The sequence below is a fragment of the Rhinolophus sinicus genome, chromosome 8 (genome assembly GCF_057876585.1).
Source record: "Rhinolophus sinicus isolate RSI-liver-muscle chromosome 8, RSI-T2T, whole genome shotgun sequence".
NCBI classification, from domain to species: domain Eukaryota; kingdom Metazoa; phylum Chordata; class Mammalia; order Chiroptera; family Rhinolophidae; genus Rhinolophus; species Rhinolophus sinicus.
The window spans coordinates 58049048-58073566 of record NC_142508.1 but is presented as its reverse complement, the minus strand read 5'-3'; the positions used below and the strand labels follow the sequence as shown (position 1 = coordinate 58073566).

Sequence of the window (24519 nt, the reverse complement as noted above, 5' to 3'; positions counted from 1 at the left end):
TGAGACCCAGCTTCTCATGGGGTGTGCTTGTAGGGCCCTCTGGGGACAGAAAGGCCCTGAGGCAGCCTGGTTAGTTAGCTGTTGACTCCATCTTTGGGATCTCCTGCTCCCATTGGTCTAAATCACACAGATTTAGATTCAAGCAGTGGTATGCTGTTAAACGCTGACATGTAGTGCTTGCCAATTCCCATGGTGTAAATATCCCTACCATGGCTGATTTCAAGCAACCAATATGACATTGCTGAACTCAGAATTGGGCAGAAATGCACACAATCAGCTTTCATGAACCAACAGGAGCTATCTCCAGCACACCACTGGATTGAACCACCACTCATAGTGGGTTTGGGATTATGCCAGGCACTTTCACGTGCCTTCTCATGCAAGCGCCCAAAGCTGTAGCTGCTGATAATGATTATTACCATTTCGCAGATGAGTAACTTTGGGGCAGAGAGGTTACGTGACATGCTTAAGCTCATTCAGACAGTAAGTGACTGAGCTGGGTTTGAACCCACGGGCACTCTAATCCATCACTGGAGCGGGCACCACTGCACTCAGTACATCATTCTCAGGCATCCCTTCAGATGCATCGTCCCCAGCTCACTTTCTTCTACCACGTGAGCCCTGAAACACTCTTTGTGGCACTTGAAACTCTGTCCATCTTGCCTTATCATTCTTGATACACATCTGCTGCCCAAAGTCCATCCATTTAATACACACACACACACACACACACACACACACACACACACACATATATATATATTTTTTAATTTTTTTTTCCCCCACCAGGTCTTTCATTAGGCCCTGGTTCAGCCCCCAGAAAGGCCCAGTCATCTGCCTGCCATTAAAGTTGACGTTCACCCTGGCCATGACATTGAACATCCTACTTCAGTAGGACAAAGAGGAAGAAAGGACTTATTTATTGAGTTCCTGCTCTATGCCTGGCTCTGTGCTTGTGGCTTTACCCCATTACCTCATTTTATCCTGACAATCACTCCATGAGGTAGGCATTGTTGTGCCTCTTTAAGATGAGAAAACTGAGGCTCTGAGAGGTTGAGTGACTTATTGCAGGTCACCCAGCTTGGAAGTGATGAGGCTGGACTTGGAGTCTAGTGGACTAGCTCTGCCCCAGAGCCCGGCACAAACTCCAACACAGGAAATTCAGGCCATAATCTTCTGTGACAAGGTACAGGGCAGAAGGGCTGTAGAGGAGGTCAGTGGACCTCATAAGCCTGGGCCTCCCAGGGCAATGGCTGCAGGACTCCCACTGGCAAAGCTATTCCCAGGGTTTGTTGAGCTGGATCACCCTGGAACGTGTAGATTATACTGGAGTATTAGAGGGACTCCACAGATTTCCATCCTGAGAAGGAGTGGTATAGCCCCTGTGGGTTGAGACTAAACCTCACAGTCCCCACGCAGAGTTAGGGACCATCTTCTTGAAATGCCAACAATGCTTGCTTTATGCCCCAGCAGTAGCCCCACTGCTCTGCATGTAAGTGTGTTTATCTGTTTGACCCTCCCTGCCACCCAACAGTCAGCCCCTAAGGCCAGGGAGGGGGTGTTGTCCCTTTGTAGAGGATGGATTGGATGGGCCGATCAATACTGGTTGGGTTGGTGTCTCTTTTTCGCCCAGGTGCTCTGTCTCAGACACAAGCTCTCAGAAGTGAGGAGTCTTGAGGCTGCACAGAGGGGGAGCGTGTGGTCTGAGGCAGGAGTCTCTGCAACTGGTGTCTAACCCTGTGGCAGGTGGCTGCACCCCTGGTGGCTCATCCGAGCCGCCCCAAACACAATCATTACTAGAAAGGTCGCCGTGGCTCTGCCGGTTCTGGAGGCAGAGAGGGTGAGGGTGCTAGCACCTTATAGAGAAAGCAGTACACAAGCTCTCATTAGCTCCTTAAATGATTCACGAGATACACAGGCCAAGGGCTTCTTAAACACTTGCCCCTATGAGTCCCATAGACACCCCGTCTCATCCTATTTCAGATGAAAACCTGAAGGCAGCAAAGAGAAATGACTGGCAACAGGTCAGACTTCCCCCGAGGCGGCGAAGCCGTAACTCCATGGCAGAACTAGACCAGTTGCCTTCCCTTTCCTCACGCTGCTGCTCCCGAATCACGTGGCTTGCTTGTAAGTCCTTCAATCAGATGGCCTGTGTTGTAAGCCTCCACGCTGGCTTCCGTCTTCCGAGAAGAGAACCAGGCTTTTCAAGTCCAACAGATTTGCATTTTCATTCAAACTTTGTCACTTATTAGCTGTGTGGCCTTGGGCAAGTCACTTTACCTCTCACTAATCATTTCCTCTTTGGTATTTTTTGTTCTCTGTCAGTGCAGGGTTATCATGAGACTAGGAGAAGATGCCATGGTCTGTACAAAAGATGAGTAAATGATTGGAGAAGGGGATGTCCAAGCCTTTTGTTAGTCTTATTTACACGTTATAACCGATTCACAACTCATTCAGTAATTCAGTGCAAAATGAGTTACCCTTGGGCCAGACAGTGAAGGACAGCAGCGCCCTCCACAGGTCAGAGTGGTAATGGCAGCGGTGATAGAGTGAAATTTTTGAAGGACAGATCTACTTCTTTGGGGAAACAGGAGTCTTGCAGCCACAGTTCTCTCTCCCCGTTTCTCCAATTAGTGACCTTGTCAACTTAGGAGGCTCAAGTTAAGGAAAGCTCCAGGGTCACTTATATGTGTAGGCAGTGGTGTGCAGTGGTTTGGATTCGGAGACCCGACACTTACTGTGTGTCCTCAGGCATGTCATTTCACCTCAAGTAGCAATGCTGTTTCTATCCATTCATCCATCCATGAACACCTAGGTGGCTTCCATATCTTGGCTATTGTAAATAATACTGCAATGAACAGAGGGATAAAGACATCTTTTCCAGTTGGTGTTTTCATTTCCTTCGGATAAGTAACCACCAGAAGTGGAATTGCTAGGTCATATGGTAGTTCTATTTTCAGTTTCTTGAGGAACCTCCATACTGTTTTCCATAGTGGCTGCACCAATTATACCACTTGTAAGTTGATAAAAAAATTGTTTTTAAGTCAAAAACAATAAAGGCGTACAGAGCACCGAGCTCTCACATAGCAAATGACAGCGCTTAGGATGCTATTAAGATCACCATCCCTATTTGCGTCCCGCAACTGCAGAACCTGCACAAAGGAAAATTGTTTACAGATGCTAGACCTTCTGAGTTCTGTCTCCGCCTGTGCTTGCTCACCTGATGCCTGGTCATAGGCTGGCTCCCCTCCAGCCTCCCATTTCTAATGCCCATCTCAAAGGCAGCGGTTCTCAACTGAGAGTGAATTTGTCCTAGGGGCAGGACAGTTGGCAATGGCTGGGGTCATTTTCGGTTCTCACAACCAGGGGAACGCTACTGCTATCTAGAGGGTAGAGACCAGGGATGTGCTGAGCAGTCCATAACACACAGGACCGCCCCCCACCACAAGAAATTCTCTGGCCCCCTGTGCCACTAGTGCAAAGTGTGAAAAACCCCTCTCTAAAAATTGAGTGAGCTGGGTCACTCTGGAAGATGTGTTTATTTTATGGGACTACTAGAGAAATCCTTAAGAGTGCCATCCTGAGAAGGAATGGCATTGCCTCTGGGAGTTGTAAGGAGTCTCACACTCCCCAGGCAGTTGGGGACCCTCTTGTTGGGATTGCAATAGCACTTGCTTCATCTCCCCACAATCGCTCCCACTGCACTCTCTTCTGGTGACTGGCTCCCAGGTACGGTTCAAAGACACCTCTCAGCGAGGCAGCCCCATAAAGCAGCACCTAGTTTCTGGGAGAGCAAAACTAATCACAGAACATGAGAGATTTTCCCCGCTTCAGTCACAAGCTATGGATGGACACTCTGATGCGTGGTGCACATACAGCACAGCACTCTTTCGGTTGTTTTTGTTTCGTTGATTGATTATTTTGTTCGAGGAAGGATGCACCTTGAACCCTCTCACGGCCTTGCTTTGAGATTCTCAGCATCCATATGTTGCTTACTCATCCTTTACACACATCTTTTGAAGCACCTGTTCTGTAATGGGCCCAGTGTTAGGTGTCAGAAATGAAATATTTACCTGACATTTTTTGCCACACTTAGGTGACAGGCCACCGTGCTGTGGGAGGGGAAACGAAGCAGGCTCCAGAGACACAAGGACACTAATGAGTTTGAATCCCAGCTATGCTGCCTTTTAGCTGCTTGTGTAACATCAGGAAAAGTTACTCAAGCTGTCTTAGCTTCGGTTTCCTCTTCCTTAAAAAGTGCAATGAGGCCCCACACTTCTCAGGTTTGTGAGAAGCACTAAAGGACTAAATGGTCGGGATAGAACAGACTTTAAGTACCCCACTTCCCCTCTTTAAATCCTACTTCTTCCACCTTTTTAACTATGTGACCTTGAGCATAAGAAGTTCAAGGATTCTCAATGTCCTCGCTCGTGAAGTAGAAATAATGTACCTGCCACGTACAAAGCAGTGATGATGCTTGTAAACCAGTTACCTGGTCATTGCCGGCATGTTGTTAATAGTCAATAAATATGACCATCATCATCATTACTTTTACTATTATATTGCCTACAGTAATCAGCGTTCAAGTAGCTATTTTTGTCCACATTATTATCCTAGATCTATTTCAGTGTCTTAAATAGCTGTGGGTGGCTGGGAAGCGCATAGGCTTACCTCGTCGCTGTGCCAAGGCTGCAGACTGATAAGCAGCAGGAAAGGAAGACACTCCAGCAGATGGGACCTGCATGGGGGCAGGTTGCTCCTCGTTCCACCTGAGCATATGCAGAGCAGCTGACCGCTGTCCCTCAGGCTTTCTTCTTCCCCGGGATAATTTCTTTAAAACCAGCCTGGAATCCCAAGTAATGAAGAATGATGAGGCTAATTATAGACTCCGTGTGACACACAGGTCTGTCTGCTGTGTGTGTTCATACACATTATCTGGGTTGAGCCAAGGTCCATCCAGAGTGCTCAATTACAGACCTATCCAGAAGCTAGCAGACCTAGTCTGTCAAACCTGTGAGGGCAAAGATGCCGTATCAGTTGGTTTTGCAGCTCCCACAATGCCTGCAGTTGTTCCGACACATAGCAGAGCCCCCACTTCCTCAAAAAGGGGAATCAGTGGCTTGTGGTATCTGTGCTTGGTAAGAGCATTGACTCGTTCACCTGGAAACATGGCTGGTGCCTAATTGTAGCATTCATTTTTTAAATCAGGAAATCTTCCAATAGGTAAAATGACACATACTCAATAGACCCATTTAAAAATATTCCCCTTCAAAGACAAAAAAAAAGGAGGAAAAAAATCTATATTCCTATCACCCAATAATAACCCTGTGTATATATTTTTCCCTTCTATTATCTCTTTGTTTTGACTGTTTGTTTTGCTTTGCTTTTGTTTTGGAGGTTTGAGATTTTTTCGAAATTATAGAAAAAATTTCTATAATTGTGTAAAAAGTTTTGCAGACATTTTTTTTTTTCCCTCTAAGACTCATCTAAGCTTTTAAGCTTTCATGGCCACATAATATTCCAACAAATGGGTAGATCAGAGGTTACTCCACTGTTCCCCTGTTCTTGGACATCTAGGTTCTTTATCTTTGTTTTTTGTTTTGTTTTTTAAGTTAATTGGGGACTATTGGGGAACAGTATGCCCCTCCAGGGCCCATCATTTTTATTGTTACAGCTGTAACAAACATGTTGGATATAAAGCTTGTGTTCTTATTATTCCAGATATAAGATTATTTCCTAAGGATACATTTCCAAAAGTGAAATTACGAGGTCAGAGAATTTTAAGGATTGTGCAAAAGTTCTGTTTATCAGAACTTTAAAGTCGCTGTGAACATTTCCTGCACGACTTGTTGTGGATACGACTTCGGTGTCTTATTAGTAAATGGCCACCCACCTCCCCACCTTCTACCAAATTCTTTGTCTGTTATGGGGGCCTTCCCAGATCCATCCTTCCTCATGACTCCAGAGGGTCTGACTATCGTCCAAAGCTGCCCTTCAAAGATCAGTCCAGTCTGACCACCCAGGGAACCCTAGTTTGGAACAAGAGTACCCCGACTCCGTCTCCTACATATTGCCTAGTCAGCTGAGGCAGGGAGCCCCCTAAGTAGGAATACAAAGTGGCTGGAAGACTACACCTTCCAAGTCCACTTCTATTTTTCCCTGTTTTTCGTCTGGTTGCCATGACAACACAATCTCAAGACAATAGCTATTAGCCTTAGTACGTAGAGGAAAAAATATCAGCGGACAGACAAGCGAGAAAGATGCAGGAAAGAAAAGGTTAGCTCCGTGATTCCCCTCTGCGCCTCAGCAAATGGGCAGAGATAATTAAAAATTAGACTTGAGCGTCACAGACCCTGGCATACGGAAGCTTCCAGGGCTAGCCAGGTCATCTATTTCCAATGCTAATTAAACTGGATGAAGGTAAATTAAATTACCTCAGCTCTCATTTCTGCTTGATGGAGAATCTTTCAAAACAGAGATCGTTTTAGAGAATCTTTCCACCTTTTGAAGAATTATATGGCTTCTAAATAGCCTGAAATGATTTTAAAGGAGAGGTGGGATCTTACAGCATATCTCTAGATCCCACCTTCAAATCTTGTCAGTTTCACTTGACCAGTATCCTTAATTCCTAGTTCTCATTGGTCTCCTAGTCTCTCCTCCACCAGGGCCCCACCTGCCAACTATTCTATAATATCTGGGCCATCTTCTCAAGAGAAACGTCTGATTAAGGCCAAGTGAAGACCTCTCCTAGCTCCCTATTTCCCCCAGAAGAGAGCCCAGCCCACTAAGTTGGGCACACAGTATCCCCCAGGGCACACGGTGCCCCCCTCACTTTTAGTTCCCTGGATGAGCAATCCATTCTCTTGGAGGACTCTGTTCTTGCCTTGAGTAAATGCATTTTCTCTTCCTGGAAAACGCCTCCCCACTCTTAAAAACCCAAGGCAAATGCCATTTTTCTCTAAATTGAGTCATTTCTTCCCCTGGATTTACACGCCTCTTCTTTCATATCTAGAATATAGCTCTTCCCACGCTCTGTTGGAATTGACTGTTTCAGTGGCCCCTCCCTCCTTGGCAGCCTGTGGGCCTGTCTAGGGCAGAGGCTGTGTGTGTTCATCTACCTGAACGCTGCCTGGTACATGGTAGGTGTCCAATCCTGGAAATTGTTACCCTCGCAAAGCTGGGTTATTTGGTTAAAAGGATACATTTTTCTATCGGGGGATGAGAAAAACACCTTGAACTGCTCTAGCATTGAGTTTCTAAGGACCCCAAACCCCTCATTTATAACCTCATCATCAAACATGCACTGGGGTCCTAAAACAATGGTGTAACAGTTGAGCCTTTGGGTGCTGCAATTGTTGCTATGGTTGTTGTTTGGGGAACAAAGCTCAGAATTCACATTTCATAAATGTTCTGGAAGATTCCAAACATATTCAAAAGTAGCAATAATAGAATACTGACGACCCCTGCCCTCAGCCATGTACCCAGCAACTCAGCTTCTACAGTGATTAACATTTGACCCATTTTTTGTTGTTGTTGTTGCCTTCCCTTCCCCTATGATTTTTCTGGAGTATTTTAAGGCAAATCCCCACATAACATCATTTCATCTTTCAATATTTCATAAACATTCTAGGTTGAAATCCCAGCTCTTCCACCTACTCTGCCTGTGACCGTAGGCAGGTTAATTCACCTCCCTGATCCTCATTTTCTGTATATGTAACATGAGAATGATTGTGATACATCCGTCACAGGGTTGTAATGAGGAGCAATGGATTCTTCTTGGAAAGACACTTGACACTTAGCACACGCCCAGCTCCTGTGCTAAATGGTCAGTGTTAGCCCTCAAAAGCACTATTATTATTATCTTTCCTAAATGTACAGCACAGTCTCAAGCACTTGTGACGTGAAAGACATATAACTGTATCAATCAGTTATCATGGCTCTGACAGCGAAAGGAGGGCAGACTGGGAAAAACTGGAGCCTTAGAAACCAGATAGAAAAAAAAAAAAAAAAAAAAAGAAACCAGATAGGAGACTAGAAAACATCCTGGAGGGAGCCGCTGGGGCTTTGAGCTAGGTATTTACTAAGAATGGAAACAACACACAGGAGGAGATGAGACAACAAGCGAGGATTGCCAGCAAGCAGCAGAAGCTGGGAGAGAAACAGGGTAAAGACTGTCCTCAGAGCTTTCAGTAGGAGCCAGTCCTGCCGACACCTTGATTTTGGACTTTTAACCTCCAGAAACGTACAAGAAATTTCTGGTGTTTTCAGCCAGTCAGTTTGAAGCACCTTGTTTCAGCAGCCCTAGGAAACCAACACACTAGCCAAACATTACCATATGGGCATAATTTTTTTAAATGAAAAGAATCATTAGTTTAGGTGTACACTAGGTATGATTTTTCAAGGTATTATTTCGAGGTTCTTGTCTATATACAAACAATTATTCACTTGGCTGTAGTTGGAGTCAAATCCTGTTTTATTTCTGGACTTTAGTTTTCACTGGACAGAACACTAATTTGCATTTCTTATTAAGGGTATGCATCTCTCCTAGTCACTGGGTCACACTAGATCCTATTGTTTCCTTCTTCAACATGCAAGAAGCCTTCCCACTGCATTGGCAGCATGCAACTCTGGTTCTGATTTTTCTGCTTACATCACAGTGAGATCTGGCTCATTACACCATGATTCGTGGGTTGCCCGAGTAACCCACTGTGACCCACTAACTTATGCACACACATCCTGTGACCCCAGCACAGAGATCATCCCCTGGAACCATAAGCAGATGCAACTCAGCTGCTGGGGCCTGTGAGGGGTCACCTAGAGACACTGAGTGGGGTTAACTAACGTCAAGCAATATCCTGCAGGTTTCTTAATGCACTGAGGAGAAATCAAGGTGTGTGATTTCTGCCCAGGCCTGCGGCACCAAAGCAGAGATCTGATGCCTTCTCAGGTGCCCTAGCCTGGGACGGGCTGTAGCTGTGGCTCTCGGCCACTATCCAACCTACAAGGATATTTAAGCCAAGTGTTAAAGTGCACCCTATTCCGATAGTAAAACGTGGAACACCAGCCCAGCCTCTTGGGCCATCTTAGTCAGCCAAGCAGGGGACTTGTTCCTCGCCCTGAGTCAGCCAAGCCCAGGGACGGCCTGACTTGCGGTGGGCAGTGTTAAATGAACCACCAGTTAAGCCCCTGAATCACAGTCTCAACAAATAGGGGTAGGTAGGGGGAGGCCAACACATCACTATTTAAAAGCCGCGCTTTGTGATTTTGATGCAGGCAGCCTTTAGTCCACACTTGGAGAAAACTTCATCTAACCAATGAGCAGAGACCAATGGGAGGTCAGAGACCATATCGTGTTCATCTGTTATGGACACCTGCTGTGTACAGCACTCTCTGCCTAGTTCTGGGGATAGAGCAGCACCCAATCTCCTGTGGGCAAGTCCCTGTTCCAGGTGTCACATGGGTACTGAGATGAGGCAGCTGTCCACCTTTGATGGAGGTGGGGAATTTGCTCCCAGCGCACCATAGGTCTCAACTGGAGTGATTAACCCCCAGGGGAAATTCGGCAATGTCTGGAAACATTTTTGTTTGTCACACTGGGGAGTGCTACTGGCATCTAGTGAGTAGAGGCCAGAAATGCTGCTGAACATCCTGGAATGCACACGACACCCCCCACAATAAAAAATTAGGGGACCCAAAGTGTCAATAGTTCCTAGGTTGAGAAACTCTTCAAGACAGAATGGAATAAGTGTGATAAGCAAGGAAGAAGCAAGGTGCATATGAAAGCAGAGGAAATAAGGCATTACTGGGTCTACAATCCAGTGGTACCCAGAGACCCATGGCGTTCCTTTCTTCTCCTTCTTCACTCTCCCTTGTCCATCCCACTCTCACATACCTGCCAATGATGCTTTAAGCCCTCCAGTTACACAGAGCTTGGTTTGAAATCTGGCTTCCCCATGATTCATTATTTAACCTTGAACAAGCCATTTAACCTCGCAATATCTCAGCTCTCCTCTACGATGAACAAGGACTCAAGAAGAAAAGGTAGAATATGTTTATGTACTTCTGATTGACAGTCTGACAAATTCCCACTTTCCTCACGGGGTTGATGTAATGCAATGAGATCATGCATGTAAGGTGTTTTGCTCAGTGACAGCACCTGCTAAGCATTTGTCATATGTCAGCTGCTGTCATATAATGAACAACATCGTTCGTTATCACGCCTGCCTCATCCCTTAGATTTACCTAATTTTCAGATTCTGCTCTTTCCTTGAGACTCTCAACTTCTCCTAATACAACTTACAGGCAGTGGTGACTCTCATATCACCACAGTCTTCGGTCCAGAGCCTATAGCCCTCCTGCATTCTTTCCTCTAAGTGGGAGGATCCATGAGAAACCCCACTTCGGTCAAAGTGGTCAAGAACCAGCTTTTGATAGAACCAGCATTGTACACAAGCACGGTGTTGGCAAACACCTCTTACACAAACACAATCACGCTTTTATTTCCACTCCTGACTTCAGGCCATTTCACAGGTCCCAGACTTATCTGGCTCTGTTGACCATCTCTAATTCCACATCCTGGGCACCCTAGCACGTGTCTAAATTACAACGATGTCTAGAGGACATAGTCAATATATCTCCATTCCCTTAGGTACTAAAAATGCCTGCAAACACCTGCAAAAATCCCTTTCTCTCCAAGCCAGAAGAAAGATCACTTCTACATTTTAAACTGTACTTTCCTAAATGTCAGCAGGTCTGGCTGTCATCCTTTTGAAAAAATGGCTACCCATTTGAGAACTTTCAAGGCTTTGAAGGATCTTTGGGCTCCTTATGCTTTTAACCCTTTCCCGTAAACTCTCATGTTTGGCAATTCCTGGGAAGCCTTTAGGGGCTTGAATTCCAGTATGATCTGGAAGCAAGGTAGTTACGTCTTTTAAAAAGGAACTAGAGTCCTCCAAGTGGAAACACAGAGTATCTCTCCTTGGTTGGAGGATTTTGGTAAAAGATTCAAAGCAGGAACCAGATGAAATTATATTTTGTACGTGCTTCCATTGTCATGAGGAATTTTAGGAGCAGCGGGAGCTCAGGTTAGTTTTTAACGCCTGTCTAGCGCACTGGAAGACCTTAAGCAATTCATGAGGATTCTGAAAGTGTACCTCACCATCACCACCCTCCGTGCTCTTAGGGTCCTCAGTGACTCATTCTCTGAGGAGAGCAATATTTCCCTAGATTATTTATTTGGCTAAATGACGAACTTCTACTTGACCTTCAAGTCTTAGATTAAAAGTTACTTCCTCTCAATAGTTTCCCCTGGTTTTCATCCCTCTCCCATCCCCAATTACTTCCTCTTTTGTGCCCCATCACAATTCAAATGTCTTACAGGTTGTACAACAGATGTTTTTCTGCAGAGATTAGAAATCATCTCATGTACCTTTTTACCCTCTTCCTGAGGCCTCAGTTCACATGTTAGAATAAACATCCATTGAGTGTCTGGTTTAGTTCTATTCAACCACCCAAATCCAACACTGGGAAACGTTGCTAAATAAAACATTGGAGACGATTAACTTGCTTTTTTTTCATCTTTTGTTTTAGTTCACAATTAGATAAAACTACACGGTTTGGCTTGGTTATGGATTGCAGATTTCTGCAGACTGTCCTGGCTTTTGGTTCAATGTTTAATTCATTTGAACCCCTCATGACCATGATAGGCATATTTGATCAAGAGTCTGTGGCATCCAAGTACCCAGGGAAAAAGGACCAGTCATTCCAACCCGATTCTACTGTCTTGCATTTTTACCTTCCTTTCTTCCTCACTCTTAGAATGTTTTTTGCCTCTTCTAAGCCAGAGTTCTTACTAATGGCCCCTTTAAAAATCCTTTTGGAGCATCTCCACTGGTTGTCCTGTGGCCAAGCAGATACTTATGATAGCTATTTAATGTTTCCCTTCCTTTAAAAGTAATAACCATCCTTGCATAGCCAGGACTAGCATTGGGCAATAAAGGTGACAAGAGTGCAATGTTTAAGGAGACCCTCATTTTCAGGTCCTGACCCAGCACCTGCTCGACCCTGAGAGTGAGCACCACCTTAAACTTTGCACCTGTCACCTCTCTTGTCCCAGCCTACTCCATGCCCTGCATATTGCAAAGACCCTATGTACAAGTTGTCCAAAAAGAACTTGAGTGTTCGAATCTTTTCTCTGCCTTCCCCATGGGTCAATCCATGGTCCCTGACATGTTCCTTTTCTGATTGCTCTTCCATCTTCGTCAAAATCTTGAGGGCTCACTTACTTTAGACTCCCACGCCTACTTGACAGAACACAGAAATTCCAGATTCCAGGTCTCCTTGCAATGAATGTGTTACTTTTCAACACCCAATTTGGATTTTACACAATCCCAAAGATTATTAATATCAATAATTTTCCACAGATGACTTGGGTAGATGTGCTTCTTAATTATAATATTACTCATTTTTTATTTTCAAATCTTTTAATTTATCATCTAATAGGCACAGTGATCCATGGAATAACCCATCTTTATTTTATTTCTATTTTTAGGTGGCTAGACTTATTACTATTCATAGCACAAGCCAAATGCTCTGATTATTAAGTGGTGTTATTTTTACCCTAATGACTTTTTGCCTTACACGCCATTCAAAAGGAAATTGAATATTATGAAACATTAAGTGAAGCTCCAAACACAGACTGAGCATTGTTAACCCTCATTACCCGAGTGTGAAAGAACTGACCATTCCGTTAGAAAGTGACTGGAGGATATTCTAGATCCGTATGCTCAGTGTGGGCAAATTCATCCTTGGGGATTCTTTGGAATATAGTTCCAAAGGCCCCAAACAACTTTCCCAGCATCTTTCCCCATGTTCACTTTTGCTCTTTGTCCTCATGCCACTGGCCTCTCTTCAGTCTCCTCTCACATTCTGTTCCCTGTGCTGGGAATGGTCCTCTCTCCTTTCTTATCTTAACTGCTTCCTACACATTCTTTCAATCCCAGCTCGATTATCAGTTCTTTAGAGAGCCCTCCCTAATCTTCCCAACCAGTTCAAATCCCCTCTCCACATTCGCATAGGTCCACCTTAGAATGATCAAGTGGCAAGCTTGCATTTATTTGAGTCCTTCTTTGATTAAGTCTGTGTCTCCTGTAAGACCATAAACTTCATGAGGGCAGGGGATCTTGTAGATGTTTGCTCACCATCGTTTTACAGGCTTCCAGAAACCCCACCTCTTCTAGTTCCATTGCAGACAGAGATCAGAATGATCATACACTGCTCCTCTGCAAACATGGCCTGAGCCAATGACATTTTCCCATGGGTCATCTTGAATGCCACCTTAAATGCCAGTGGACTTTGTGGAAGCAAGAACCAATGGTACAGGACCAACACTAGCGGTTTAAATAAACACATTGGGAACACATTTATCAAACTGTGAATTTCTTCTTCTTGTTAGCCTATTTAATAAGTGAAGCTGTGATTCCCTTAGGACAGACAAAGCATATCTGTTTCACCCACTGCTCTATACACAGCTGCTAGAACAGGGTGTTGACACTGTTGAATGAGTGACTGAACAGAAGAGAAGAGAAGAGAAGAGAAGAGAAGAGAAGAGAAGAGAAGAGAAGAGAAGAGAAGAATAGCTATTATCACTTACCATATTGGGAAAGTGAGGGGCAAAGAGATGAAGTGACTTGCCAGAGTAACATCGCTGAGTCAAAGCGGAATATCAGTGAGAACTCAGTGATATTCTCACTGCTTCCTGCCACCATGGGCTTGGGATGGTATTGAGGCGGCTTCCCAGGACTAAGGTGTCAGAAAAGACTCAGATGGCCTCTGTACTCAGGATCTTGGCATCTCGAGGTGTTTCACTGACATGACTCCCACTATCTGGACGGGAAACCAGCTCCAGTGGAGATGGCCTGAGTATGCCCAGAATCCTTAGCTCTGGAAAACCCAGCTGCTAAGACCATATGTAGCCAGCCATGCAGCTGGCAGTGGTATCTCAGATGGGGTGTGGGGGACCATGGCCTGATTATGTACAGAACCCACTGGGCACCCCAGGCAGCACCGAGCAGGCCACCAACAGACAGCTGCCTGGGCCAGGGACTCTGGGATGTGAGAACGACAAGACGGAAACGTGGCAGCTCACTCTCTCCACACATCCAGCTGCTCACTCATTCACTCATCCGTTCTGTAGCCTATCACAAGCCACACACTCCTTTGCACTGCTGTCCTGAGGTTGGTGCCACTGTCCTGCCCATCTCAGAACTGCACTCTCCCATGTGGCCGACACGACCCACAGGCAGCCACCAGCTCTTCAGGTGAGGCTAGTCTGAATTGAGACATCCCATAGTGTAAAATACATCCTGCATTCCAAACACTTGGTAAAAAAGAAAAGAATATATAATATCTCACTAATACTTTATTATATTGAGCATATATTCAAATGATAATATTTTAGATAGCTTTGGTTAAGAAATATACTGATAAAATTAATTTCACCGGTTTCTCTTTACATTTCTTAATATGACTAATTAGAGAAATCTTGGTTACATCTGTGGCCCAGCGCGGATAGTGTAGACTTGCGACATAGATGAGAGCGGCTGACAAGTAAATCCCAAGCCGAGGGTCAGGGTGATGTTATAGCTGCTCCGAGGTGCTGAGGGAGCCCAAAGGAGACCTGGCCCAGATGTGAGGGGCGGGGGTGAGGGGAGCAGAGCAGCTCCCTAGAAGAGTTCACAGTGAAATTGACAGCCGCAAGACAAATCCGAGTTAGCTGCAGGACCGGGGCACTCCAGGAAGGAACCCAGAGGCACAACGTTGAGAGGCCCCGTGGACTTCAGATACGTCTCCAGTGGTGGATGTGAGAGAAGTGGGAGAGGGGAAGGGGAAGCAATAAAGCCAGAAAGGACAAGAGACATCAGCTCCTAACAACTGCGTCCAGTGCTGTCCAGCACAATTATAATGTGAGCCTCGTGCAAAGTTTCACATTTCATAGCAGCCACATTCAGAAAAGTGAAAAGCAGACGAAATGAACCTTACTGATGTTTTACTTAACCCAGAGTATTTAAAATATTATCATTTTAACATGTAATCAGTGTCAACAATTCTCAATGAGGTAGTTGGTGTTCTCTCTTATTGTGATTAAGTCTTTGAAATCTGGTGTGTGTTTTACATTCCAGAACATTGCAGTTTGTGCTAACCGCATTGCAAGTGCTCAGTGCCACAAGTGGCTACGGTATCAGGCAATGCAGGTCTCCGAGACTTTTCTCTTGCATGCCGTGGGTAAAGGTCTTAAGCAGAAGGGTGCCTTAGAAAAATCTCTCCGGTAGCCTCCAGAGAGACAAGCAGCTTCATGGAGGCTGTCACCTCCATCTTCTGGATACAGTCATCTGCTGGAGCACCTCAGTTTGTAAACTGGTAACTTGGGAGTAAAATTTCTTTTTGCACACTTTACCCTGCGATGCTATTATTTGAGGGCAGTTTTAGGGCGCAGACGGCAGAGCCCTGTCCTGGATTTTGTCCAGAGTCCTGAAAAGCGGAAGCTCCTCTCTGAATTTCCATGTGGTTTCTAACCACCTTTCAGATGGCAACCTGGGACAGACGCCTTACATTTTTCACCTTTGGGATTCTCAGCTGTGAAACTGTAATGCTATAATGCCAGTACTCGCCTCAAAGGCTTCATGTGCAGATAAAATGAAGTAACATATGGAAAATGCCTTACACCATACCTGATAAAGAATTGATCAAGAAATCATAGTTTCTTTCCTTCTAAGTTATCATCATAGAAGACTTTACATCTCCAAGAGATGCAAACTCAAACAGCATTGCTGGGGGTCAGGCTGCTTTCCTCATCTCTTGGAAGGACTCCTAACCCTTTCTCCATTTCCCCATGTGAAAGACTTCAAAGAGTCAGTTCATTTCAGAAAGAAATGTCTAAAAAACATGCAGATTAGAGCCAGCCCTGCAGGGGACTTTTTTCTGGCATCATAATAAGCTTTAACTGGTAGGAAAACAGCGTTTCCCTTTTTTGGGGCTCTGTCTTATTGGAGAAGCAGCTTTAAAAATTGTTCTCAACCTCCAAGGAGTTTCCAAGTGTTTAATGACTTACCAGGGTAATAAACAACTGAATTCTGGGAAACCATTATGTGAGATGTTACCTACCACCTTCCCTTGCCTTTGAGAATCAAAGGAAGCAACACAGTCTGGGTGGAATTGGGAAAAAGCATCAGTTTTGAAGTCTGACAACCTGAGTTTGAATCACAGTTCTGTTGTCAATAGCCACAGAATCTTTGGACCAATTGCTTATATCCTTGAGCATCAAGGTACTTATCTGTAAAATGGGTATAATATATATCTTTCAAGGTAAGAATTACGTATGCAAGGTAAGAATGTATTAGTTATCTATTACTGCATAATAAATTACCCCCAAAACTTACTGGCTCAAAACAACATTTATGGTCTCACAGTTTTTGTAGGTGAGGAATCTGGGCATGGTTTAGCTGGGTCCTTTGGTTTAGGATCTATCCCAAAGCTGCAATTCAGGTGTCAGCAAGGGCTGTGGTCTCATTTCAAGGCTCAACTGGGGAAGGATCTGCTTCCAAGCTCTCTCATTGGCTGTTGGCAGGATCCAGTCTGTCAGGGGCTTTTGGACTGAGGCTATCAGTTCCTCTCTCACTGTTGGCAAGAGTTTTCCCTCAGTTCCTTGCCATGTGGGCCTTTCCATAGGGCAGCTTACAACGTGGTGGCTTGTGTCATCAGAGCAAGAAGGTAAGAAGAGCCAGATAAAGAGAGACTGCAAGAGAGGTCACCATCTTTTATAACCTAGTTTTGGAAGTGACCTCCCATCTCTTTTGCTGTGTTCTACTGGTTAGAAGCAAGTCACTAGGTCTAGCCCACATTCATGGAGAGGGGATGACACATGCGTGTGAGTGTCAGGAAGTGGGGTCAGTCAGGGGCCATTTTAGAAGCTTTCCGCCATGATATTTAAAGATTCTCAGTAAACAGCAGCTATTATTATGACCAAGTTGGAAAAGCAACATTCACCACAGAAATAGAAGAAATCTACTGGATTATGTTTTAGGGTCAGGAAATTTAACAATCACATGACACTATCCGTATATAAAAGAGGTTGATTCTAACCCATGCTAGGTTATCCAAAGTCTACTTTTAAAGATACGTTTAATTTATATGAAATACAGATTTCATAACATGTTACCAAATAACACTGTTTGGACACCAGAGTGAAAAGGCACTCATTTCCCCTACATAATGTTTTATCATCTATCTGAATCCCAGTCTAGTTATTTTAGGATGTCCATGCTTTTATGGGAATGCAGATAAAAATATACATCTTGATGTTCTCATTTAACAACATTATAAAGGCATTAAATCCTGCTGTACATTCTTTATAATTAGCACTTTAACAGCTATATAAGAGTTCCATTCAGTTGATAAATGTAAGCGCCATGGTTTACTTAAGCGTTCCTGTATTCTGTGATGCGTTAAGTTGCTTCAGTGCTTTGCCATTAAAAGCAATGCTGTGATTGAGTTTCTTTTGTGTGGCAAGGTTTTCTCCCTATAATTTGAATTATGTCTTTAGGATAAAGCCTTAGAAAAGCAATTAGAATACACATATTTTAATGGCTCTGTCAAGTTTTTATCCAAATGAGAAAATGGCTTTGGTTTTTTATATAAGCAAACACTGCTCTATCAGCCCCACAGTGTGTTCTTCAAAGGCAGATACCGTAGCTGAGCTTCTAATTTTTTTAAGCCATGGCATCTAGCCTATAAGCAACATTTAATGAGTGCTGTGGAATGAATGGATATGAAAAAATATTTTAAAAATCTGAGACTTTAGGGAAAATATTTAGACTAGATCTATTGAAATTGTTTTTTTTTTTTTGTTTGTTTTGTTTTTTTTTAATCAAGAGATGTTGCATTTCCATTTAGAAATCACTAAGAAATGCAGAGGACATAAGATGCCAAGCACTGCCTTCCCTTATCTCATTTAATCCTCACAGCGCCCCCTGCAGTTCATTTTCCATAGGGCTGCAGAAAGAGATGCTCAAAGCATAAATCAGGCTATGTCACACTGTTGCTCTGATAAAGATGCCCCATTAGACATCTGTTGGCCCCCATAATTGGAGAAAAAAAGAAGGTCCTTTTTTTCTGGGGAGATACTAATACTGGGGAAATATACTCCATTGAAGTAGTTTAGTGAAGACAAAATTTTCACCCAATACCAGAAATCATGGGAATTTTCTTGAATGTAGTTCAGCCTGAGTAATGAGTCATTTTAGCCAAATTATGAGTCACGGTGATATAACACTGTGGTAAGCAGGGCACAGATGACCCTCAAAAAGTAATTTTAGTGGACAAAACTGACTCGCTGATGTGCCCTGCCACCCTGCAGCATGTAACTCTTGGAACTTGGCAGAACCCTCCTGCCTCCGCCCTTTTTAAAAGGAAATTTTAGTGTACTTTTTTCAGGAGCCATCACTGTCACGTTTTAGACCCAGGACACCAAGTTGCTTGTACAGATCAGAGTGTGTGAGTGACACAACCGGAATTTATTTGCACCCTATGTCCAAAACCATCTCAGGTTTAGCAACTAAACTTAAACCACAGCGCGCCCTGGTGGGCATCCGGTGGCTTGGCTTTCCAGGCCTTCTTTAGACTTGGGCGACATCTCACCTCATCAGCGTTTCGGTTTTAATCCCCATCTCTCAGGTGAAGGAGGCCATGCAGCGGATCCACGACCGAGGGAACATTGGCAAGTTAATTCTGGATGTAGAGAAGACCCCAACTCCACTGGTGAGTCAACAGCAGAGGGATCCGTTCAGTTCAACACACGAGGTCTTATCAGGTGCAGGCACAGGTAGAGCAGAGGGAAATCCAGGCAGCTCCTGGGCCAGCGCAGGAGACCAGGGGTGAACAAATGATCTTGCAAATGAGGGGTTACTTACAAATTGAGATAGATACTGAGAAAAAAAGGAAAATGCTTCAGTGAGAGCATTTCAAGAGCAATCTGAGGGCAGTCGGGAAAGGATATAAACAATCGACCTGTGTCTATTCTAAGTGCCGTCTCTTGGCTGCCACAAGTAGAAGGAATTCCTGGTAAAATCCAATAAATTCACATTCACATGCTCGACAGGTTGATGCCAACTGCTTCCGAGATGCCTCCTGATGATTCCATTGATTTTCGTTAGCTTTTACCAGGATGAAACCTTTCTATTCAGGGACCTGACCAGGTCGGAAGCCGATCAAACTCACATCCCAGCTGGTCTTGCAAGGACCACTTGAGGGGGCTGTGTAGTGTGGTGGTCAACACACAGACTGCCACCAGACTGCATGATTCAAAGCCAAGACCTGAGCCCCTGTGTGGCCCCTGGGCAATTACTTTGCCACTCCAGCTTCAGTGACCCCGTCTGTATTTTGGAGATTGATCAATTCTCACAAGTCAATTAGAAGGATATGCATAAAACATTTTCTCATACACACTAAGTCCTAGGAAAGGTTTTACAGAGAAAATACTTAGGAAGGTTTTTTGTTTCGTTTTGCTTTCTCACATGTTTAGTCTTAGCGCTGCATCAGTCATTACGAAAGAGAATTAAAATTTCTTGCATATTATCGTCCAAAGTGTGTATTTTTTAAAGTGTTTATTTGGATTTTATAACCATAACGTAGTTTATGTATCATGGCCATTTCTCTCAACGGACGGTTTAATGAGAGGGCATTTTACAACGTGTAAGTGACGGATAGCAATATGGATATAGTTTATGAAATGCTTACTAAGTTCCAGGACTGTGTCCAGCAAATGTGTGAAGGCAGATGAGGGGATCAGGTTAAAGAGGAGAAGGCATCTGGGATCCCGGGTCTTCTATGTAACTACATTATGTTCTTTAAACACGTGACCAAGTCTGTTTCAGGCCCATCAATACAAGGCAGACAGTTCCTGGATTGCTTATTGCTTTCAAGCCAAATAGCTGATAGTGGCTTCCCACCTGCTTCCATTATACATGAGGGCCTGCTGGGCCCGCTGGCCCATAGGAAGGCCTGCTGGACCACGCTGGGGGGGGGGGGGGGGTTGGGGAGGATTTTCATCAGAGTAGGAGCTGAAAAGCCCACCTTTCATGGTGACAACTCCAAACTTGCCTTGGCATATGTCATTGTCCTTGTTCCTGAATCTCGGGGGGACTTTTACCCTGGGAACTAAAGAAACAACAAGATGATGGAGAGTGGGTCTATGAGATCTGTGGTATTTGGAGCGTCTCTATGGTGGGTGGAGCCCACTGCCCACCTGGACAGAAGACGGGGCTCAAAGGAATCGTCTCCCAAATTCCAAATCCTGGCACTCAAATGCTTATTTCAGAGCCTGCTTCTTGAGGGAGCCCCACATAAAGCAGCTAACACCACCCTGCCTTCCTGGGGAAGCAAGCAGCGCTAGCTCTTGGCCTTTAAAGACGCCCTCCCACGTGGCTCCATCAGATGCTTAGAGAAGGTGGCGGTTAGGTTGCAGAGCCCTCTCACAAGTCCTCTGTTGAATTACAGATGGCGAATGACAGCACAGAGACCAGCGAGGCGGGAGAGGAGGAGGAAGACCACGAGGGGGACGGTGAGAACAAGGAGCGGATGCCCTTCATCCAGTAACCAGGACCCAGGCAGAAGCATGAAGGATGGTTTGGACGAAGAGAAGCCAGCTGAGAAAGCTCTTCTGTGCCCCAGTGAACAAATGCTGTCGTCCAGTGTATTGTGTTTGTCTGCAGTCAGCTGAGCTATAAAGCTGTTGATCACTGTTGTGTTTTGAAATTAAGTGCCAACCCCTTCCATATAGTATTATGTCCCTCCCCCATCTGTGTGCGACACTCTCCCTTCTCCCCTGTTTCAAAACCATTCATCTTTGGGTCCTTCTGGATGGTTCTAGAACAGCCTTGCAAATTAATACCAGCCCCCAGGCCCTATGCCTGAGACCAGATGTGGGCAAAGACAAGTTTGGATTGAAAGGTATTGTCACAGAGCGCTACCCACATCCTAGAATTTTTCAGGCCAATGACACTTTTCACTGCCAGCCACCCATGCTTCTGATGAGAGCTGTTGCCAATTTGGCTGGCAGAAAGAGAGTAGGCCAGGAGATGTTTCCATGAGCCCATAAACTTAAGATCTCTCCAAATAATACTTTCCCTCTCCCCCTTTAAGAGGCAACAACTTCCTTACATCAATTCAGTTGTTTCATGGTCCAAAGTTTGACCTGCTCGCCTCTTACCCTCTGATGCTTGATCCCTTCACTGGTTCTTAGCCATAAACACAGTGAATAGATATGAAATTTTCAGGATAAAGGATGGGTCAACAGCATGAGGCTGAGGACCAGCCATGGAGATTTTGCCTCTGAAACTGCATCTCATGAGCAAAATCTTCTCCCCCCACCCCCATTTCCGCCATATATACTTATTTTAATTCTAAGAAAATTCACCACGTGTGGGACTATTTCAGAAGTCATTACTGAGACTCACCTGTTTGCACACTTGCCATTGGCTTTACTAATTTTACTATATTCCTTTCCTAGTAGTGAGCAGCCACCTGTTCTGTGGATGCCCAAGGAAGACCGCTCTGTAGACCATATTTGGAAAAATATCAACCAGTATCTCGTTACTTGCCAAGGCATGTTCCACCATGTAACAAATTCTAGTGAAACAAAGGTTGATGCTCAGTATCAGATGCCAACGTGCAGTTCCTCTCCTCTGAAATATAAAATTATGGTGCCTACTCTTTGCAGCACCCCTCGTTTGGGGAATGGGGACCAAACTACTTGACTGTACATGCTTGTCCAATTTTCCAGCTCCTAAACTTCTAAGAAACCCCACCCTCAACCCCACCTGACTTTACATGGCTTGAGGTGAACAGTTCGCCTGCAGGAAGAGAAAGAGGCTCCATGTCTCCACCAAGGGGTGCCTCGTTCCCTCCTCCTGGGGGTGATTAGCACCCCCAACTCCCTTTACCTTCTGGAAGACATTGGAGTGTTCCCACACTGCCTGATCTCGCCAGCAATGAGCCTTGGGGTAGATCCAACTCTTCCCCCAAAGTGATGGGAATGAATGCATTTCAGCCATTACCTGTTTTATGTCCAAAGTCCTTTTATAACAAATGTCACCTCATTAATCATGTTCTGTTGTTCCTACCCTAAGCTTGTGATGATGACTTATTTATGCCAAATATTTATCTGAAGGGAGTTTCTCCTCATTGTGAATGTACGCGTAAAAAATGAAGACGAGAAAGGGTGCTGCCACCTGACGTGCAGAGAGATGCGAGTGTCTCGGAGAGGACAGGGTCCTCTTCTCTTCCTCCCCCAGGACTCACTAATATTCCAGTTCTGGGCCATTTGGACAGATAATGTTGATGTTTTCTCCCCCAAACACCTTTGCCAAATGTTGTATTATTAGTCGTGTTTCTCCCATAAGCAAGCTGACAATGGGGGTCTTAAGAAGAGCCGCTACCCAAGTGATACCCCTGGTGAGCTGGACAGGAATGGCATTTTCCAGGGCTGGGGGACCAAAGAGCCACTGGCCATATCAGCGCTGTCTGCTGCCAGGTGAGTGGGAACTCTAGATTCAGAATCCAGACGGCCTTTGTTATATCCAGAGGAGAAACATAAAAAGTCACTCCTCCCCAAATCTGTTTTTACAACTAGCAAGGTTAATATAATAATCACAAAAAATGCCAGTCGGTTATAGAAAACCCTTTATCGTATCCTCAGAATACAGAATGAGAAGAAAAAACTAGAGCTTGACCGAGAGAGTTTGATTGATTTATGTCATGAAGAATAAAAACTACATATGTATATATCAAAATTAACCGATTAGTGCACTGTCATCTTAAGCACCTTCTTTCCCATCACGTGATTGTTTTTCTGAAGGAAGGGTAAAGAATGTCTCAGTTTGCCTTAAAGGAACTGTGAAGGCTTCTCTGTAATTTAAGCTTGATTGGAGTGAACTGAAACATTGTCTAATGTATTTGTGGCTTTAGAGCTTTTGTTATATTGTGCCTACAAAGCAAATTATGTTTACATAAAAATATAAATAAAGTATTCAGCATAGCATAGCCTCGCCTGGCATCAGTTACTCCATATAAATAGTTGTTGGAAAAGCAGCGCTCCCCCCACCCCATTGAAATGTAAGGAAAATAAAAAGCATGTGATAGAAGAATCTCCAGATGAGAAACTAAAGACTACATAGAAAAACTGGGGTTGAGATGAGCCAAGCCTTTAAAAAGACATTCAAGTTCCCTCAAGGAAGAAAATAAAACCACTAAATAAAAGAACTACTAAAGACATCATATAATAGTAATGATAACAAGAAGTATAATTATAATGGCATTTGTAAGGCACCTCCTATATGCTGTTAAAAGAGCTATGTATGTATTAATTCTCTTACCATCCCAACAGCCCTGAGAGGTGGACTTTATCATTACACCCCTTTTATAGGTGACAAAACGGAAGCATCGGAAGGTTTTACACTTGCCTGAGATCACACAGTTAGTAAGTGATGGAGCCAGGATTTTTGAACCAAGCTAGAATTCATGCCCTTAACAGCCCTATCTTGCTGTCTTGGCTTAAATAAGATTAAAATATGATGCATTTTAAATTACCATCCCTTGGTTACCAGAAACTCTTCGGGGATTCTGTTTCCTCTGATTTCAAGGATATGTTTGTAAGTTTGTTTTGCTTTGTAGCAAATAATATGCATATCAAAAAGCACTTTTTTTTTCTGGCCCTCCATCCAAGTGTTTAGTGAAGTACTGATTTTAAAACTCACACATCTCAACCACTGTCATTTTTCTGATCTGAAATATCCTGAAGGTTATCAAAGAGATACACAAAAGTAAATCTCCAAGGGCTAAGATTTCATGAAAGAAGAATGTGTGATTAGGGAGGGTTTACTGTATTTATCCTATTTATCAGCAGGAAGAAGAAGAAGAAAAAAAAAAAAAAAGAAAGCTGGTTTCATGTCAGTAAAACGCCACATATGTAAACCTGAATTTGCAAAGTAGAAAAGTTAGTCACACCGCCAATGAAATTCTTACAAAGTCACTGCACAAAGGATTTTCTGGTGTGTTCCCGTTTAATGCTCATGTAGCCTATGGAAATCTCATGGCCTCACATAGCCAGTGTTGGGGGACTGTCACATTTAAACACGGGCCAGCAACAAAAACTGGAATCCCAACTAAATTCCACAACTTGACTTGTAACTGAAAATGGGGAAGAAGAGGTCTAGCAGTTGGAAACAGAATTCTTTGCAGCAGTGTGGTGGACATTAGGGTAGTCATGGAGACCCTTCAAAAGCCATTTAGGGCACAGCGAAACATTTGTGTAAAAGCAAAGAGGTATGAACCTTTGAAGGCCATATTGAAAGAATGGAGAGTAGAACGGTATAGATGAAACACAGACGTGCAGGGAGGGAGTGGAGTGGGAGACATGCATGATGGGAAGTCGGTGGTATCAGGTTTGGTGGGCTTTGAATGCCAATC

At 44.2% G+C, this 24519-nt stretch overlaps 1 protein-coding gene across 1 annotated transcript in view; it reads left to right on the top strand.

The window, feature by feature from the left end:
- VAT1L (vesicle amine transport 1 like) overlaps positions 1-23094 on the top strand; it is a 142447-nt gene extending 119353 nt beyond the window's left edge. Inside the window, exons 8-9 of the mRNA XM_019710977.3 lie at positions 18730-18813; positions 20551-23094. Of these exons, the coding sequence (XP_019566536.1) occupies positions 18730-18813; positions 20551-20649 (183 nt within the window). The 3' untranslated portion in view covers positions 20650-23094. The remainder of the gene's footprint in view (positions 1-18729; positions 18814-20550) is intronic.
- Positions 23095-24519: the final 1425 nt, after the last annotated feature.